This window comes from Heliangelus exortis, chromosome 1, assembly GCF_036169615.1.
Source record: "Heliangelus exortis chromosome 1, bHelExo1.hap1, whole genome shotgun sequence".
Classification (NCBI taxonomy): Eukaryota; Metazoa; Chordata; class Aves; order Apodiformes; family Trochilidae; genus Heliangelus; species Heliangelus exortis.
This window is the reverse complement of record NC_092422.1, coordinates 177625469-177646607: the sequence shown is the minus strand read 5'-3', so window position 1 is coordinate 177646607 and position 21139 is coordinate 177625469. Positions and strand designations below refer to the sequence as shown.

The 21139-nt window shown below is 39.9% G+C and overlaps 2 protein-coding genes across 4 annotated transcripts in view; both read right to left on the bottom strand.

Annotated features, from left to right (window-relative positions):
• Positions 1-2438, bottom strand: part of MAPK12 (mitogen-activated protein kinase 12) — a 31027-nt gene extending 28589 nt beyond the window's left edge. The window contains exons 1-2 of the mRNA XM_071733794.1: positions 1870-2438; positions 928-1057 (exon numbers count right to left, since the gene is read on the bottom strand). Of these exons, the coding sequence (XP_071589895.1) occupies positions 928-1057; positions 1870-2009 (270 nt within the window). The 5' untranslated portion in view covers positions 2010-2438. The remainder of the gene's footprint in view (positions 1-927; positions 1058-1869) is intronic.
• Positions 2439-10035: 7597 nt separating this feature from the next.
• The window catches only part of MAPK11 (mitogen-activated protein kinase 11), a 30101-nt gene continuing 18997 nt past the window's right edge, over positions 10036-21139 (bottom strand). The window contains exons 7-12 of one of the 3 annotated variants that reach the window (XM_071733790.1): positions 18838-18952; positions 18656-18727; positions 17024-17103; positions 15466-15544; positions 13921-14094; positions 10036-10714 (exon numbers count right to left, since the gene is read on the bottom strand). In XM_071733790.1, coding sequence (XP_071589891.1) covers positions 10641-10714; positions 13921-14094; positions 15466-15544; positions 17024-17103; positions 18656-18727; positions 18838-18952 — 594 coding nt within the window. In that variant the 3' untranslated portion in view covers positions 10036-10640. Of the gene's footprint in view, positions 10715-13920; positions 14095-15465; positions 15615-17023; positions 17104-18655; positions 18728-18837; positions 18953-21139 lie in introns of those variants that run through there. The other 2 variants (XM_071733791.1, XM_071733792.1) reach the window with 2 other exon arrangements.

Genomic DNA, 21139 nt, shown 5'->3' with positions numbered 1-21139 from the left:
GAATGGAGCTATGCCCTAATCTGCCTCATTATTAACACTTTAACCAGATTCTTATGCAACACTTTAACTCCCTCCAAAGTCTATTCTTCCACACACATTCACGATGAACAGCATTTAAAGTCACTATTGTGATCCTCCACACCCACCTGGGGACCTTCTCATCTGGAGTCCATGCTTTGATTCCACAATAACAGTAGAAAAATCTCTCCTCTATTATTTATCCTCCTTTTATTTTTCTTGAACCACTGTGCACTCTTGGGACTCTGTATCCTTACCTCAATGACACTCTCAGCACCTCTTTCTACAGCTATTCTTCCATATTACATGGGAATCCGTAGAGAGCTTTGTATCTTATTCTCTGCTTCCCAATAAAGCAATTCAGTAATTTATGAACTTTTGCTGTTTCACATTAGTATAAGCCCAGCACTTTCAAATGCTTCAAGAATGATTAAAAAAAAGGAAAATAGGAAAATCTTCCCCAAAGATACATCTATGTATCATAGCCATCTTCATGCAAGTTCTGAAAAAAAAGATATGCTAACCACCTGAGACATGCAGGCACAGACCCAGACCCATACTCTGCATTTTCCTGCACCTCACAGGAATGAGGTGATGGAAATTGTAATTTCTGGTCCTTAATCTCTCTTGCTAGCTTTGACCACAAATTCTACCATGGCTTTAACCTTCCCCACCCAGTGTTTCCTACCTGGAAAAGGTCTTTCCTATCCTGTGTTTCCTACAGGATATTCTAGTTTTTGTAAACTGATGTTTCTAGATAAAGGACAGGTGACAGACAGCCTGAAAGATTCCTGAATTCCATTCAGCTACAGATTTACTTTATCCAAATCTACATGTTTTCTTTGTTCTTTGGGTGTGTAGGCTTGGATAGGGGGTGGGGGAGGAATATCTGGTACCAATCCAACTCACGTTTTCATGCTTCATGTGTTTCAGGAGGCGCAGCTCTCGGTAGGCTCGTTTGGCAAAGAGTTCAGACTGGAACGGGCGGTACAACTTCTTAATGGCCACTTTGGTCCCGCTTCTTCCATCGACGGCTGAGCTTTAAGGGAAAAGGAAGAGTTTGGTGAGCCAGGACTGAAGCGAGACGGCAAACCCCCCACCCCACTCCTGGCACAGGAGCGGCCGCATCCTGCCCAGCGCTGCCTGCCTGGGCTCCCTGTGCCGAGGGGCGAGACCACCCCCACAAAACACCTCACTGGCAGCTGTTGGCACTTAATCCCATTCGTTTAAAAGGCTGCCAGGCCCTATGATGAAGAGTGGCCAATTTTAAAAAGCTTTAAAGAGGAACAGCTGGGGAGGAAGGAAAAAAAAAAAAGCAACAATCCCCCCCCACCCCCGAAAAAATTAAACATAACAAAACAACCCCCCAAAAAAACCTCCCAAACAACCAACCAAACACAACCCCAAAACCCCAACGTAAACCGAATAAATAGTCCCACAAACCCCCAACAAACATCCCCCACACAAACATCAGCCAGGTGTCCCGTCCTCAGGCTAACACTCCGGGGTTTGAGGACGCTGCCGCTCCGAGGAGCCGCGGGCTGGGTCTGGATTCCCGGTCAGGGCTGGGGCCGAGGGCTGTGCTTGCTCCAGGAACGAAGAGAGGCGTGGGACCAGCGTCGGCACGGCACGGCTGCCCGACCCGCTCCGGGCTCCCCCGGCGGCACAGCCCTCCTCCCGGCTCGGCGGGGGCCAGGTGGGCAGCGAGGCCGCCCCTCTCAGCCCTCGTAGAGCCCAGCAGCACAGCCGGGAAAAGTTGGTCAGAGAGGGCCGGGCCGCGTTCCCTCGGCCCGGGGCAGAGGACACGGCGGCACCTCCCGGGGCCGCCCTGCCCCACCTCTCCCCACTCACCAGACGGCTCCGTAGGCGCCGGAGCCCACCGGCTGAAGGTCTCGGTAGCGGTCCCGCACTTCCCAGAGGGTCTTAGTGATCTCCTGCCGGTAGAAGCCATTCTTGGGGGAGGACATAGTGCAGCGGCCCCCCGCCGGCATTCGCCGACAAAGAGCCCGGGCGGGGGGAGAGGGAGCGGCCAGCGCCAACGAGTGGGGCTGCGGCGAGGGGCTGGGCCCGGGCCCGCCCCGCTCTCCGCCACCCCGCAGGGAGGACAGTCCCGCCCGCCCCGTACCTCCCCCAGCGGGGCTGGGACGGGGACCGGGACCCTCCGCCCCCTGCCCGCGCACCTGGGGCTGCGCTCCGCGGAGCTGGCGTGGGGGGGGGAGGTTGTCCCGCAGGGCGTCCCGGCGGGGCGGGGAGCGGGGGTCAGCGGACCCGCCAGCCCGGCGGAGGCCGGGAGCAGGTGCCGGGGTCCCGCAGCCTGCACGGGCCCTTGTCCCGGAGCGGAGAATGGATCCGCCACACTCCGTGCGTGTCCGCGGCACGGTGTGACACCTCACTCGGGGCTCGTTTTGCGGCAGTGTTTTGAATCCGGTGAGACGCAACCAACTTTAACGTGAAAGTGTTAAAAGAATAGGAGGGGCTGAAACTGGTGAGATCTTGGAGTGCAAAAGGGAGCTTTCAAATGACCTTTGCACGCAGGTGTACAGATTGAGGGCTTCCCAGTTCATCTCAGGGTCTGACCCCAAGGTTCAACAATATTTCATGCAGATAAAAAGAAACAAGCACACCCTTCGTTCAGTTGCTCAGAGCAAGTGGTCCTGTGTGTGGTTGGTGCGAAAGGAAACAGCTTGAGCTGCAGCTTGAAAGGACTGCAGTGCTGGAGTACAGAGAACAGCAACCTTCTCAAAAGTTCCATGGCAGATAGGCCTGGAGTGGCATGTGTAAGGCAAAGACTTGCTTTTAAAATGTTTTATGTGTTTGCTGTGTGAATATAATTAAAATTTTTGTCCTTCGGGTGAAGCCTTTGTTTTGTCTGACTTCACCCCTGAGCTATGTTGCTGAGGTTAGATAATTCAGAGTTGCTGTCACAAGAGTTCAATTTGTGGCTTAGCTCAAAAGAGGCAATCTGGCCAAGTTTCGTTGTTCCTGATGCCTTTTTGGTTGTTGCCATGGGCCCAGACCTTTTCATGCCTGACTAATGAACGTTTAAGAGCAACCCTACCCTCCCTCCTCCTGACAGTGATGTCCTGGGTACAGGAGGAAACACCCCTCCACCCAAAAGCTGCGTGTTCCCAGAACTGCTCTCTTATGGCCAGTGACCTGTACCACTCCCGGGTTTAGAATGGAAAGCGACCTTCTGTCACTTGAGAGGTAATGTGAGGCTTGTGTCAGGTGTTACATCAATGATACACATTTGCTTTTAAAATCCACTGTCCAGCATATAATTTTCTTATACAGATTTAGACATCAGTTTTATGGCATATATGCCGTCCATTCAGATGATGGCTGGAGTGGATGTGGTACAGGCAGGATGAAGGACAGAACAGCTGCTACTCAGTTTTGAGCTAGTCCTTTAGTTAAATTAGTTTTAATGACAAATAGATAAGTTTCTAATACAGCAAGGGTTGGTTCTGCTTTTGATCCTTCACCTCCTTTTCCTTTATCTGGGCAAAATTATACTTTATTACTGCTTGCTTTTTATCAAGGCAGAAAGTAGAAAATTTTGATACAGTAGTACTAAGCCAGCTCCAAGACAACATCACCCCTGGGCAGAAGCCAAGAATGTAACAGAGCAACTTTTGTAGATTATTTTAATCATTGACAAAGTTGGCCAGTGCTGACTTTTCCATGTTTTTCCTTCACATAACTTTGCTATAGATGGATGAGGTAGCAGTGTAGGTGATATACAATACCACCTTTCCCCATCAGGTCACATATGTAGCTGATAAACTGACAGACATGCTCAAAAGGCTAGGAAATCAGGACTGTTGTAAAAAGAGAAGATTCATCTGATAAACTCTTTTAAAAGTGTCTGTGAATGGAGTGAGACTTGGATCCATCCACATCTGACAGATCTTACAGGAGCATCACTAAATGCATGAGCCTCAGCATCCTAGGATCAGCAGGACACATTGGTGATGTGTTTTCCCAAAGACAGTTGGCTGCAATGAGACTAATAGGATACTCCATCCATATCTTACCCAAGGCAATTTGTGCTTGACAAGTTAAATTTAAAAAGGAATGCTATCAGATGTTTCTTCTTTTTTGACATGTTATTTGAGAAGGTTATAGAAAAAAAAAGGGACATAATTAACACATTAATGATGTAAAAATCTTACTTTTCTAATGCCCATCCCATAAAGGAAAGCCTGGCAAGGTAGTTACCAGGAAGAAAACTTCATACCTCTTATTTTTTTTTAAAGGCACCAACATTCTATGTGTTGGAAGGTTGCTATTAGCTGCAAAGCATATGAGGCAGATGGGATGTGTAGTTTTCTAATCCCTCTGGGTGCAGAGGGCTCAGTTTGCACTCCAGCCTGGACAAGAGGCTTTGGTGCTCGAGCAGTGAGAAAGCTAACCATGTTTTCCTGAGGAATTCTGCATGTATGGAGTCCAGTGAGAGAGTTTGATGGCAATGCAGCTTACAACAGACTGTTAATTAGCAGTGATAAAATAGCACAGCGTAATTTGTCAGGAGCTGAACCGTGGGGCTGGGTGAAGGAGCAGGGAGAGAGCCTGGGACCCAGTCCAGGCACTGGTAATGTGGGTTTAACCAGGGGAAAGCAGAAGATCATATGAAGTCCTTGGAAAAATCAAGCATCTTCCTATATTTCTGGCTGTTTATGCCTGTAAGATGTCTTTCATATGGTTATATTTTTTATGCTACACTGAGTCACATATGAATAATTTAGTTCTATAAAAACATACCTTAAGAGTCAATAAATAAAATATTGCTGAATTGTCAAAAGCTGATTTCTAGAATATTATTTTTTAATAATTTTTCTTTACCCTGACTTTGAAAAGTACACTTTTCTTGTCTACTTAGATACATTGTGGTGGAAGAACTAAGTCCATTTTGTTTACTACAATAAGAAGTGAAGCTTAAAAAAGTAAAATCTCAGTTTTTGTTTGAAAACATTCCCATGCTATTGTGTCCCCACCCTTTCCCACTGGAGCTGCTGCCAACTATTTTGCAATTTTTTTCTATTTGTCCCTCTGGCCCCTGAGCAGGGTGCTTCAGTTCTATTCTCTGACATGGAGCACTGGGGCCCACGCCATGCTGCAGGATCACTCAGCCTTCAGCAGCAAGGAATAAATATGCCCTACCTAAGTGCTTTATAAAAAATTAAGCTGGTTCTTTCACTTGTTCAGGAGGTCAAGTGATAATTTATAAAGTAACTGTTTACTACCCTGTTAGCCCTGCTTGCTGGAGCAGGGTGGAGGAAGTAAGGCTGGGTACAGATGTCAGCAGAAAGCCATGTGTACACCAACTGCTTTTAACACTCCCCTAACTCTTTCTTCTCACAGTCTGCCTAGAAGTCCTCTCCATACTAATTTCTACAATCAGCTGTAGGATTTCAGTTTTTAAACTATCATAAATTGTTGTAGTCTGAGGTGCTTTCGTGCACAGAGGGAAAAATACTGGTGTTGAAGAGTTTTGCAGCTTCAGTGCAAGTATCATTCAAAGAGTGTTAAAGGATATCACTGATATCTTTACTTATTTTTCATTACATAGTTATGCACATCATGTGTTTAAATCACCAAACACTTGATGGTACCCTTACTTCATCTTTCCCATCAATCTAATGAGAGCATTGGCCAGGACAGGAGTAAGGTGTGTTATTTTTGCACAGAATGTAAGGTAACTAAGGTTTGTTCTTGATTTCAGCCTTCAGGCTCTATTATAAAATTAATATGAAATGGGAATATATTAGTGCAAATCTACAGGATATTATGGTATAATCAGCAAAGTATGGCTCAGTGGAAGCTGCTAGTTATGGCAGATTTCATGTACATTTATCTTGGGTCTGCTATTGTGATTCACTATTTCTACTGTGTTCAGTATTGTTTGTGATCAAATTGGAACCTAAAAGGACCAGCTAAAACCTCTGTGCTATGGTATTCATTTAATTTTTTTACAGTAATTGATGCAGGGTGCTATGTGAGTGCAAAATCAAATATTTGTATGCATGCAAGATTGAAGCCTAGTTGAATGGTTTTGGTCATAATGAAGAAATTTCCCATCTAATGGATTAAGTGGCAGATCAGTCTTCATGTAGGAAACTCACATTTTCCCTCCTTAGAGCAAAAACTTGGACCCTTTTAGGCATACCAGTTCAATATTTTATGTTAGAGCAGAAAGAATCAGTGGTAGCTACACTAATGCAGCTTTCTGAGTCTCTTGGTATTAGGCCCTGAAGAACCTTTATGCTTTTTGCCTAGACTCATAAATTAATGACATTTGGTACTCTCACTTGTATGAGCATGCTAATTTTCTAGGACCAGCTTTAGAGAATTGTGATACATCCATCAACACCAGCTGTGAGAGAAACAAGCAGCTGCTCTTAAAGCAAACAGAGGTGTTTATATTAATTCCTTCCTAGAGGAGACTGATCTTGCTGGGGCTGAACTCCTTTCTACTGCTACCAAAGGACATAATTAACCCAATTTACAGTGCCATTCTCTTTTAGCAAGAGCTAAATCTTTACTCCTGCTCATCTGTCAGGGACTCTTAGGCCAGGTCAGCAATGTACAGATGTAGTATAGTTAAGTAATTTGTGCCTGCAGCTGAATACAATACTTTTCATTTGAACAGTTTCATCTTTGACCAGGTCCCGAGGTGGAGTTCTGTTTTCTTATTATGATCCAGGAGCACATGTGACGGGAAGGAAGGAAGCTGCTTTTGTATCAGCTGCCTCCCACCTCTGGCAAAGGTGCTTTTGCTGCCAGCATTTTGTCCTTGGAAGTGTTGTCCCCCTCCTGTCCCTAGTGTGTACTAGCTGTGTCATGCTGACCTTCTTCCCTCTTGCTTTCATCTTTTGTACCACATCAAAACCACACCAAGAGCACTAATGGGAATTCTGCAACAATGCTGTCTAATTAATGGCTCATGACCTACTGGTGCATGGTATATTTTCTGTATATCAGTGTTGATTACCTAATTTCCTATTATTTTTTCCCCCTATAATTTCCAAATTTTCCCTCAAAGTTACTAGTAACCCTGCTGTTTCCTACTTCTATAGATACTTTTATGTTCTGCAAGGAGGGAATCCTGTGTATTAGAGCATGTGATACCTTCCAGTGCTGTGCTTTTCTTCTAAACCATCCTCATTTTTTTTTTCTGTTAGCACATTGTAAATTATAGATTTCTTTAGCTTTGTCTTTATTTCTGCTTTGGCTGTGGCATATCAATTTCCTGCTGCTGGGCTTCAGTGCTGAAGAGGTAGAGAGCTTAAAAAGTAAAGATGCAAATTTTAAAAGAAGTGTAGTGTATACTTGTGCGTGTCAAAAGATTGAGTTGTATGCAAAAGTCTTCTTTTTCCTTATGCAAGAGTTTTGCTTCCAGTGATGATAAAATTACTAGACTTGGCTTGCACTTAACACTGATTATAGAGATAATAGATACTAGAAGTTAGTTCAGTGCAGTAGGTGGAGTGATAACAAGCTCTTGTGACTGAAAGCTGAAATCAGATAAATTCTGATTAGAAGTAAGTTGTTAACAATAACAGCAATTAACCAGAGAAAGCCCTTAGAGAGCTGTGTTCTCCCCCAGTGGAAGCCTGAGCTGCGTCCTCTACTAGAATTACCCAGACATGATCCTCTGAGCATCCCTTCTGTGCTTTGCAGGAGGTCAGAGATGATGAGCACCCTAATTCAGTGCAGACTGAAACCTACAGTGCTCTCCTCAAACCTACAAGCCGAAGGGAAATTGTAATAATGACCCTAAGAGTGGTTTTTAAGCAGGCTTTGTGACTGCAAGTTTTGCAAATTGGGCCATTTAAACAATACCTTCATTTAAGAAATGTTTAGCAAACAATTTTTTTATAAAATAAAATCCTTTTATATTTATATACTCTTTAACCTTAAAGGTTCACCAAGCCTGACAAAGCCCTCAGTCCTCAATGTTTACCTCCATTTGCCTGTTTGCTTTGGTTGACAAATGCTTTTTTCCACCTGTGTTCAAATGATAAGAATTGTTAGTGCTAATTCTAATTCTACCTCTGTCCCAGTGGGGTACCTTCTTTCCAATTACCCTGTCCTGCTGCTGTAAACTGATTGAAGTTACCACATGGGATTACAACAAGGGAGTTGGTTACCTGCTCTAGAATAAGACTCAAATTACTGACTTTCATTTTGCAAATCTAGGAAAAAAAAAAAAGGTCTCTCTCCCTAGTTTTTCTTGACATTAAAATTAATGACTTATGAGTTTTGACAGTATTTCATTAAAAATAGCTGAGCTTTTGTAACCCATTACTGTTGCCTTTGATTAGTATAATGTGGCTATGACCGTATTATTCTTACATAATTTATTTCATAGAAAAAAACCTCATTGTAAAAGGAAGTATTCAGTGGAAGATTCAGAGTTGCCAGAAGAAACAATATAAAAATTGGAAAGAATATAAAACTATCTTTCTACCTCAAGTAACAGAGCTATGGTAAGAGCAAAATGTCTGTTTGTCTGTCACAGAATTTTACGTTTGGCGACAACTACACTCATAGCCAGGAAACCAGATTAAACAAATGATGGGACAAATCACACACTAAATTAATTAATCGTTGGATGCAGAAGGTTCTTATGAAATCTCTTCATCCTTGCCTTTCCAGGTGGGACAGAGCTGCAGAGCTGCTCATGATCAGATTACAAAGAAAATAAAACCACTGAGCTATTTTTTCTGTTAATGCATACACAAACAAACGAAAAAAATATATGTAAGACATGACTAAGTTATTATTTTCATTATGTACTCAGGCAAGTAATTTAAGGATTTACAGCCTTTTCACCTCTTTCAGCCAGCATGAAATTCAGTTGTTGCATGACCACTACAGGCCTCATCCAGCTTTGCAGGAAGCCCAAGTCATGACCACCAGACAACACGTAGAGGACTTGCAAAAGGCATCCACACAGACATTTCCTTTCAGATTAATGTGCCTCGCAGAAAATTGGATACATGTGGCTGTATTCCACTGGATGCAGGTATCAGACAACTGGCCAACACTATCAACAACAGCCCACCACTCAGTTTACAAATAAGGAGCAGGTTTTCTAGATGGAATGCTTATTTCTGTTTCTGGAAGATGACAAACAGTACTGTATCAATTATCTCTGAAAAAAATAATGTTCTTGGACTTGATTTTTTAAAAAATCTGTTTATTAAGAAAAGGCATTTCTTTTTACATAGAAAAGATACAGGGGGAGGTAAGTGAATGCATTTAATAGAATTAATTACCTCATGTAATAGCTGTACAACTTACATCTTAATGACAAAAGTTGCAGAAACCCAAAATATTATAGAAAGCCACCTCCAAAATGAGACTGACAGAGGGACGAGACACAAAAATGAGCAACATTGTGCCAACTGTGAATCACAAGTATTTAGAAAGACACAGCCAGTACACCACAAGAGGCCTCATGCCAAAGAATATTCCAGTTCCAGTATTATGCCTTCAGTGGGGAAATCAGACAAATTTGATTCCTTAAGAAACGTTAGTATCTGATGTATCCTGAAATCTATTATTTATTTTTTCACCTTTCAGAGCTGGAAAACCTTTTACAATTTTGCTTAAAAGGAAACTCTGATGAGATGGATAGTTTGTTCTTCACAAACGAATTCTTAAATCTTCTTGTTTTGTCATATCTTCCAATCGTAAGTATTAGATTATTTTCCCAAGGACTATGTGACAGAAAATAAAGACAATGAGGAACATTGCATTCAAAGCTGGGAACTTAACTGAGTACTCCTGCACTGCCACCTGTCACAGCCCTTGCTGAAGCTTGCAGGAGACTACAGAGATGGGCTGAAGTGCCTTCAGGGCACCTTTCTGTAAACTCAGGCAAATTTGCCTGCACTCCTCAGGTGGCACGGTTAGGAATACCAACAGGAATTAAAATGGTCTCACAAACCGGCACTGTGCTGATAGAAAACATATATATGGGGAAAATAATGAGAACAGACACTTGGATGGCAACAGAGGACAAAGATTTATTTTTACTGACTTTCAACTGGTGTTAGGATTGCTTGAGAGACATCCAGTAAGTTTGTAAGACCACCACACATATGACTACATATGCATATTCTGTCTATCTCACTAAAACATCCTCTCTTCATAAAGGCACTAACTATAAATAATAGGAAAATGGACAGATAAAATGCCAGGAAAAAAAAATTGATTGCTTGTATGGACTTCTATGTTTATGCTTCTATACATTCATGCTTTAAATGTACAATTTTAAAATTAATTTAAAAAGTCACCTTTATTTTGGCAGTACAACTGATAAAATGAAACATGCAGAACACGCAGCTCAACAGTAACTCAGTGCATAATTTTGTCAGAATGAAGCAGTTCTTAATCACCCTTTGTGAGCTGGGAATACATTCATATTGCAAGGCAAAAAAAAACAAACAAACCAACACCCAAACCCAACAATATCTGGCTTCTGTATAATGCATCTGTTTTTCCACATCTTCTCCAATATCTTTGGATAGTAATATCTACATCTGACCATAGGTTAAATTGTATGGTTATATTTTAACAGTCTTCAGAGTGCAAACCAGAGCTGCCTGTATTCACTGTTCTATCTCCAGGCTATCCATTTTTAAGTCGGGGGGCTTAAAGCTAATCACTTCTTCATAGGTGAGTTCTGTAGAAGAGGGAGTGAAGGAGAGAGAAGAATTAGGTGATGTTCTCTTCAAAAGAAAAATATTCCAGGCAAAACAGTTCTATGGATGTATGTGACTTGTAGTTTGTATTATCAGCCTTTTTAGATTCCAGATCCAAATTTAGACTGCATTCACCAGGAATCCTTCTTTTAACCTCAGATTACAAACTAAGAATCACAAACACTGTTATTGTACACCATGTCCATCCCCTTCAGCTAATTACTAAAACACACAGGCCCTGAAATGGAAACATCAATTATGCTGTCAGATGACCTGCCAAAATGATGTAATAAAAGACAAAATGTAATGGAAAATGGAATCTTTAAAAGCACCCAAACAGGTTTTAAAATGTACACATTTAACTGCAGAGAATGCTTATCATCATCTCTCAAGTCAATTGCCCTCAATATAAATCACTCACTGTTCTGGGCTAATGCCCTGGAATCTAGGTTTTGGTTTTTCTAAATATATTTTGTTGTAAATCACTTAATTTTAAGGTCCTCTGAAAAGAATGATTTTTCATCTGAGAAGCATGTTACAGTTCTATTTTCAACAAGAAAGGCTTACTAGGAACATGGATTCCTTGCTATTGTACCCTGCTTTAGCAATAACCCTTTAGCTTTTCATGCTGACAATCACGTAATTCAAACCATGACTTCCATGATAACAGAATACGCTGCCAGTGCCTACTTCCTATGTATCTTCTCAAGTTAGATTTTGTATTTTAAGGACAAAATCCTGTTGACACATAAATATGTAGACAAAAATGCATTGTTTCAGGATCTGTTTTCCAAACACAAATGTTTCCATCATATTAAAGCTTGTGCCTATTAATTAAATATATCTCTCCAAGACAGATGCTTCAATTGCAAGTGGACCTTGGACTTCTCTAAAAAGTAAGTAAAAATCTCCAGGGTGAATCTTGCATACATTCTGGTTGTGCTATGGTGCAGCATGGTGTACAGTGAGCTGTGTGCCAGCTTCAGTGAAAGATTTTTCCAAAAGAAATTCTGTGTGCAGAACCCCTGAGGTGGAAGGGTTTGTTAGGTGACTCACTCAGTGATTGATCTGTGGCTAACATCTGGTTAAAGGCAGCCAAGCAGGGGTTAGAGTGGTCCTGCCTGAGCTCTGGGGAAGCTGCTGTCCTCAGATATTGGATGCCTGGTACTGTACTGGAAATCATTCCTACTGGCTGTGAATTTATGAAGCTCCTTAACCTGATTTTCTCAGCCGAGAGTACTGATGTTAAGCTGAGACACATACAACTAGAGCAGCAGCTGAGAGACAGAGCACATGGCATTCAGCTCTGACTGACATACCCTTGACCTCTAAAATTCTGAAACATTTTATAACTGATTAAACATGTCAGAAAGAAATCTACAGGCTTGGGCTGCAAGCCTCATCAGTGCACAGTGGAAGCCAAGGAATCTCTAAGTATATGTGTAAGACAATGCGTGAAATCACATTTTAGTTTGGTGCTCAGTTTCTCCCAGGATCAAGTGCCACCAATTTTCAGTTTGAATAGATAAAGAGGGGAAATATGCCATTGACAGCTTGAGAAACTGGGATGATATTTCATCAAACATTTTATGTCAATGGTGACTTTTCATTTCATCTTACTTTAATGTGGCACATACTATACTTGAAAACTAAAAGTTTTATTCCTCAATGTAAAAATATGGCCAGGAGGAAGAGCTGCATGTTTTGTGTCAGTTTTGAGATTTTTGTCTCAGGCCTTTGCCCCTGCCTGTATACAGAAGGAATTTGACCTGTAGTTCCAGCAAGGACAGTGATGTATAAAAATGGTAATGCCATTCCTAGAGAATTCACCTCCATGTCCTCATTTCAGTTCAGGAAGCATTAAGCTAAGATTGTTGCTGAAATAATTTCATCAAAGTTTCATCAGAAACAGAAATCAGCTTCGTGAGTCAGAAATCATTAAACTTTCCTGTTAAAGACTCAATCAACTGGAAAAAGTAGCAGAAAAGATCCACTGCTAAGTACAGCAGCAAATTGAACATGCCTCTCAATCAGCAAGATGTATGGGTGGTGCTGCATGCTGCCAGGTTTTGCAGCAGAGAGAATGTGTAAGGAAGAAGCAATACCAGTCAGTCCCCCTTGTTTATACAGAAAACCCTTGTCAGAGCTCTAGGAGATTGCCTTATTGTAGAGAGCCCCCTGGCCCTGCTCCTAATCTTTCTTTAAGATGTATTTGCTGTAGCCAGCCTGCTTGTCTCCCCTGCAGTGCCCAGCAGAAAACATGGCAAAAGTGAAAGGGCATGAGTAAGACATGGGAGGTCAGTGCTTTTCATCATAAACTTACCCACTATGCTAACATATTTTTGTGAAATCTTTCTGGAGTAAAACTTGCAGAATATACAAATAGAAACAAGAACATTTATTTTATAGAATACATATTTAAACTTATGCCAAGGAAAAAAAAGTAACGATAAGCAGGAACAATTAATCTTCTGGAATCTTTAGTCTCAATGTAAAATGTCTAGTTAGGAAATTTTAGGGTAGTTATGTCCTCACAGACAACGGTCTGTACTTTTTAGAATGCTTGCAACCTAAACGTTTAGCCATGTTACTTCCGTGGTACTGTAGTGCAATCATGATGCAAGCATGGAATTAACTAATAAAAAATTTTTGTTGCAATATTTCTCAAGAATGGGCTTTGGGGTGTCACTCCAAAGTAAAATCAACTTTCATCTCAAACAAGATCATCAGCATGGTTTATCTATTGAGACCAATTACTTGTCTATAAAAAAAATGGTTAGCCAAATACACATTTATGTGAAAAACTTTCATTTTTGGTTCTGAGCAAAGCTAGATCAGAAACCCAAATAGCATCACTTGTCACTGGATAGGTACTTCAGCTGAGGATCTGACCTAGAAAACCAAAAGTAAGAGAGAATGTGTGGTTACCTGGTAACTTGCATCACCTTTTAGTTTACCCTGCTACAGGGAATGTAGTGAGGGGAAGATAGAATGGGGTAAAGGAGCAAAATCCAGAGAGGAAACACAACCTTTTCCACATCTCCACTACCACAAGCACACACGTAGCCTTATCTTGTTTCCCTATGGCTTAAGAGTTCAAATTGCTCTGGTTTGAAACAGAGGAAAACTATTAGGTAAGTCAGGTTTTCTTCTGCTGTGTGCAATACACTGCATGCAGTTCTGATACCTTTCCATTCCTCTATGGTTCGCTCCTTATTCTCTATTGACTCATCATACAGCTCAGCTTCAGGCTCATCATCTGGGTCATGGTACTGTACAAAGTATGGATGTGCCAGTGCTTCTGAGGCAGTAATTCTTTTATCACTGTCTAGTATAAGCATCTTCTCAAGAAGATCTACAGCTAAGGGAAAAAGAGAAACATGTTTCAAAGCCAGAAGAGACCATCTAGAATTAAAAAGGCAACTGGATACACACAATCTATTCTCAGTCACCTTAAGCACCACTAAAGTTATTGGCAAACCCTCAAAATTTAGGCAATATACCAAACAAGTTTTGAAGATTTTATACTGTAAGTACAGTGTGCAGAGCTGAAGGAAGCTTCCAGTCTGCTTATGGTGTGCACACAATTTCCTTACAGGCTACTTGATACCTGATTCTACTCTTCAGACATCCAAGGCCTTTATTCTGGAAAAATCTCTGTGTGCATAAAAGGTAAATGTCACAAGTTGTGCATCATGTGCTTAACTTGGTTCTGGTCAGTGCAAATTTAAGTAGTTTAAAACTGTGATTAGCTGCACCAATGAAATCATCAGATAAAACTGCAAAGCAACTTTACAGGATTCAGTACAGAGAAAATAGGTTTGAAGTTGACAGTTGCAGAGTATTAGAAACGAGAAAGATCTGTAAGGCTGAAATTGGATCTATATGGAAAGCTTATTGTAACTACCTAAAATATGATATTAAAATTAATTTTAGTGCTGTCATATAAGCGTTATCATTAATTTGCCTTTATGACATTGGTATGTAGCATGCTCTCATGTACCTTATGCAAATAAATCAAAATTTTTATAAAAGCATCCACAACTATTTGCATCTGTAAAAATAAAAAATTCTTTTAATACACAGAAATAATTCAAACCATTTAATACTTCCCTATATACACTGTTTTAATATGCATTCAATGGAACTGACCAGGCACTGTATTAATATTCACTGTATCAAGACTTCAGTGACTCAAATGTCTCATTTGCCAGGTCAAAAGTAATGGTTCACAGAAACATCTCTTTTGCACAGGCAGAACCAATTGGTTAGACACAAAAACTATTGTGCAGGATCAGACTAAAGGTCTGTCTAGTCCAGTATCCTGTGTCCAACAATGGCTAATACATTCCTGAGAAATAATACTCAAAAGGGTCATTCAAACAGCTATACTTCCTGATATATTCTTCTTGCCAGCAATTTACAGCTCATGGCTTTCCTGAGCCAGAAGTGATGTCTCTGTTCTACACCCCATGACATTTTTATGTATTCCTGCTATATATGACTGGCCTTTGCTTTTAATCCACAAATTGTTTTCCTTCAGCAGGTTCCTGTAATCTCCACCAGAAACAAAAGGCACAGTCTTCATGAAGGGAAAACAGTCTCAGGAAGAATAGTTAAGCAATGCTCTTCTCATGAATCTCATCACTATTACATAGGATTGTATGGCAAAGGAAGGTATGAGTTCCTGTATCAGTCAAAGTTTTGGACTATATAGGTCTGACTTTCTTACCTAATGGATTTGCACCACGGAATACTGCTTTCAAATCCTGCTGAGGCATATGTGGAAGAGATTCAATGTATTTTCTTGCCTAGGAATAAATCATTATACATACCACATTTACAGAGGTTAAATTTTGCCCAATAGTAATCATATCAACACTAAAAAAAAAAAAAAAAAAAGTGCAGTATTTGTTATGTACCTTATACATGGGAAACCTTTATATAAAACCATAATATATATAATGTATAATAATGTATATATAATATATATATAAAACCATAATATATAATATATGACTTAATTTTAAGCAGTCACTCCTGTGTATTGCACAATAAGCAAGAGAGTTTTAAACAGGCAGATTTCCTTAAGGGTTATGTGTTCTCACCTGTGTGTTCACCTACACTTACTGGTTCATTGCAGTATATCCCCAGGGAACACAAGCAAGTAACATTCAACCAGAAATTACACCTTTCAGTTACTCTGGGTGAAAGGGTATAATCCATTCTGCATCCTTCCCTCCTCTCTCTCCCCCACTAAGCAGTAGCTTCCCTAACCAAAGAACAAATCCTGATGCTCCCAAGCTTCAGATGTTAAACAGATTTTATAGATTGCCTTGTCACCACAGTTGTGAAAGGCTTACCCAGCTCAGGTAGGAAAGGGTTGCTCCTATGGACCCAAAGTGTCAGCATGGAGCCTGACATTATGTGAGCCATGAATTTCTGGGCTGAGGTAGATAGGTAAATGTTACCAGCAAGAGAAGAGGTTGAGTGCTAGTCCTAAGGGCTGGGACTGGACAAAACAGGGAATTCTGAAATGGAACAGTTAAAGAGGAGGCAAACAGCTGGCCTCAAATCCATAGAAAACCCAGCTGGCCTTTGAACAAACCTTAATACCTTAAAAACATGTTTGAGTTACGGGGATATCTCTGCACAAGTTGCAATCCTGTTAGGAGAAAACTATCTGCAGAAGGCTAAGTTTTCTTGGCCTGCTGAAGACAGCAAAGGATCACACTGAGGAGCTCCAGGGCTTCATATGAGATATGGGACTGAGAACTGTGGAACTGTCGTCAGGACTGACCATCTCAGTTCATCGTTAAGGGAGTATAAAATATTCTGACATATGTGCCATCCTACAGCCATGCTGGGGGAACAGATCCTGTTCCTTACACCAACAAACCCCCACAAAAATTAAAGAGAATCAGTTTTACTAAAAATATAATGCTCTGACCTGAGCATCAGTTTGAATTATTTGGTTATAAGTACAGCAGTAAAATAAAAGATCATAAGGACCAACTGCAAATCTCCATTAAAAAACTGAGTACATGAGAACATGTATAAAAATTAATCCAGCTGAAAGTTAAGGGATTTGGGTACCTCTAAAAACTATTGTTTTAAACATGTCATTCTAGCAAAAACCCCAACCAAATAAAAACAAACCCTAAGATATCACTTTGATGTGTTTGCTCATTTTCAAATTAGAATCTCTGTAACACAACCAGTGCCACATGATACCAATTAGAGAACAGAATAATGGAAAGTCAGGTAACCAAATGAAGCTGTGAACTCACATGTTCTGATGATATCTTCTTCAAAAGTTCAGAACTGGGTGTGCCCACAACTTCCATAATTCTCTTTAGTTGATCAATATCTGCAGTATTTCAGGGAAATAAACAGCATAGGGTTCATCTGGGTTTAAACACTTAATGAGCTTTCATGCAGCTTGTTAAGACATTTGAAACTATTTAGCAAGAAAATTTCATGTCTATGGAAGGACACCAATTCATACCTAGTCCCAGAGTATGAAATTCTGTATTTGTACTATGTGAATCTCTGACAGGTGTGGCTGTATGTGAGAACTGCTCATGCAAAATATTGCTTCTCTGTCCTAGCACTTTAAAATATTCTTAAGCTTAGTTTTAAAAGCACATTTATGTTTCAGTGATCTGAGGATTTCTGAAGAACAGCCTATTACAGCACAGAGGGCTAGACTACTAATCTAAGGGCTGGTAAAAGCAAAATTTTCGTTTAGGAGGTTTGAAAATCTGCTTAATATCACTCTCAAGATTAGAAAAATTAGTTTTTTTTTTTTCCCCTCAAGATTAAAGGTCATTTTACAGCTTTATTTAAACGGATATAACCACATAATTATAGACAATATTTTATAATAGCAAAAAATATCTTATTTCTGGAAAACTAGTATTGATTTTTCTAGATACCACGCATCATGTAATCTGAAGCACAGTCACCATCCAGATGATGAACATCTGGACAATGCCTGTGGTTACAATGGAGCCTCAACGATGCTGAGCACAATAGAAGGTTCTGTGGGGAGTCTTGGTCTTTCAGCTCTCTTAACAGTTTTGCAGGCAGTTCTAATGTCATGTTGCTTTGCACCTGGCAATGGCTTAGTTTTAGCAGAAGTGTTTGCTTTTTGGGGAGGTTCAAAGTAGCAAGTAATGTCAATATTCAGTATAGAAGAATGTGCCTTTGTTTCTCATATTAAAAGCCTTTCTCCTCCAGTGCAGTTGTTTCCTCATTCCTCATTATCTGTTTCTACTCTGGCTTTTTAAAATTATTATTATTTTACTGCTTTCCTCAGCAATGGCTCTTTTTCTCCTGCCAGCACAGGAAACAACAATGGAAATCTGTGATGCTCCAGCAGGGACCACAGCAGAGCACTGAAGAAAACAGGGCATTGTTGTTCCTGTGGCATTACTGGAGCTGCTGTTTTTTTAATTTTTTAAAATAATTTTTTAATAACAGGATACAATATTCCTATTAATTCACTTATTATTTAAAAGTTAATTTATTTGCATTTTAGGAGCTTCCAGCTTAAAAACAATTCCATTGTTTAAAATTGCATTAGCAGATATAAAATTTACCTTCACTCAGTTTCAGTTTCTCTCAGTAAGATACATACATGGAAGAAATCTGCTCTGTGGTAACTAGGTTATTATTTAAATATAGATATACAACAAAGAGCAAATGTAACTTATGATTGTTGAGGAACATCTGTTAAAGTTTTTTTCTGAACAGTGGGTCTCATATTCAGCTGTCATGTACACTAAACTGAAAGGAAAATTGTTTAGAAGTTTGTTACCTCAAAAAATGTTTTCATAGAAACACTCAAATCATTAGGGAAAAGAAAAGGCTCAAAGAGTATTTTTATAGCTGCATTTTATATTTTATGTTAAAGATACAGTCATTCCCTGGGAATAGGGCCTTCCCTTTCAATAGTTCTGCCATGATGCATCCAACGGACCAGATGTCAACTGTCAAAAATCAGAAAGAGAAATACATATGATGAATCAAAGAGATTTTGAAACAGAGTTAAAACTAGCACCATATCCAGCTGAAGCAAAATTAAACCTCCCCAGTTTACCTGTTTGATTGTAGTGCATCCAGTTTAACATAATTTCTGGAGCTCTGTACCATCTTGTTGCAACATATCCAGTCATTTCATCATCAGTTTGTCGAGCTAAACCAAAGTCTAAAATCTACAAAATAAAAAAGAATTTATAGAAAGCCCTTTTGTTACATTTCCCTGTTACTTATTTCTGAGTTTATCCAACAGTGCAAGTCCAGCAGCAGCAGCAGCAAAATAAACCAGCAACACTCTGTGGACAAGCTCATCTGCTCTCTCTGCTGCATCCCTGCAGCCCCCGGGTCTGCATACTGGTACTTCCACTGCAATGAGCCCAGCCTTTTGTCCTCGAAGGCAAACTTTACATTTTGCCCTAAGTTCAATTTTCTGCTGACATTAACTTGCTAAAAATAAGCTCTGTTGCTATAAAAATGAAACACCATCAACTGGGAATGTTTGAGTATAATGACAAAGGCAAGTGCCACTAACCATTTAAAGTCCACAAGAGCTTACCACGAATCTGCAGAATTTCTGTGGTTCCTCTCTCATGTCTACCTAACCACTGTTATGCACAGGTAACATTTACCCAAGTCAGGCATGGTTTCCATGCTGCTGTGATAGAAGTATATAACCTGAATAACAAGGTAGATTTAAATCACACACCATCTGTTTTTGGTAGAACTCCCCCACGGACACAACAAAGGAGCTCTGTTTGAGTACTCAGAGGGCTCAATGGCAAAATGTTCCCCTCCATATGCTCTCACTTGCTAAGTTTACATTGACAGGAAGTGATTTCAATTAAATTTTTCCTGCTCATTTACTTGCTTTCTGTTTTTTGATTACTCTGTGTCCCGCTAATTATGGAACTAAAAGGTGTTTCTACCTCAAAGAAAGACTGTTGTGAAAAAGCACCATCTGAGCCTCAGTGTTTATTGCTGTCACTTATCTGAGATAGTTAGCATGTCATCAAATAGAAATGTGAATTAAGATCAGTGTCAGCCTCCTGTAATGTAATTCAGGATTATTTATTAAGCTGATGGCTAATCCTTCTCACTGGGAGTAAGAAAATTGTAAGAGCATCACTCAAAATTCCTCAGTTATAATCCAATTTAAAGATAAAAAAACCTAAGGAAAAATAATCAGATAGAAATAACACATTAAACTATTGACTTCAATATACTTTAAAAGCATTATTTATTTCTAAAATAAGTGAAAATAATAGCATGATGTAAACAAAGCATGAATAATGGCTTGAAACCTGAACACTAATGCCCTTATTTTTATAAGGGTTTAGACAATATTTTTCTTTATTAGCTGATCCCTTCTCTCAAATGTGTACACACACATACAAGTTTTACTTCCTTTTGCCTCTGTTTCCTTTTTGTTTGTACCTGGAAATAGCCAGTAGTTTGTTCTATCAGAAAATAATCTGGTATCAGAAGAAGCAAAGCTATAAATACAAACAAAGCAAACAGCAGTGTAACAAATGCTAGGCAAAGATGTGCACAAATACCTTAATAGCCAAAAAAAAAAAAAAAAGATTAAAAGTCTCCTTTCCTTCCAATAAAAGCACACACTTTAGAGTGGATGATCAGACCCAGATGACCCACAGAATCTCACAGATGCTGAACATATATGCATGAAGACATGAAAGGAATAATCATGAAAATTGCTGATCATCTGCAAGTGTCACTAAACCAAAGAGGAACTACAGTTTCCCACCACAGATCTGGACCAGTGCAAGAAATTAACCACACTGCTCTTATTCACTGCTGTGATTTTTTTGCTGACCTCTTAATATTTGGAATCTTTTCTTAAATCCTTTACAGATGGAATAAAGTGATTACATCAGAGTCTCAGTCACAGGGAGAAAGATGTTTCTAGCTACCATGCAGAAATGCTCAACTTCACATTCTTAGGCTTAGAAAGCTAAAAGGCATCTTTTCCTTCTCCAGAGTCTCATGCTTACTATGTAACACTCTATCACACAGATACACAAGGATATATAGTTATACAGACACATACATTAAAATTGCTTTTCAGAAGTATAGCCTTTTTTTGTTTCAATTTTTTTTTAATTGCTTGTAACTGGGAATGTAATTGGTAACACTGGTATCTTTTTCATATATTATTGAAAGGAGCGTGTGTATTCTGTAGATATAAAACTGAAAGTTGTTACAAGGCTTCATCTAAACGAGGCAGATGCAGGTAAGTTTCACCAGTCAGTCTTTCAGGATATATTCAGTTAAGTGCTCACCCATGGGCCAAATTATTAGCCTATATACCATCTGCAAGGAACCTGGGATGAACATTTTGCCGT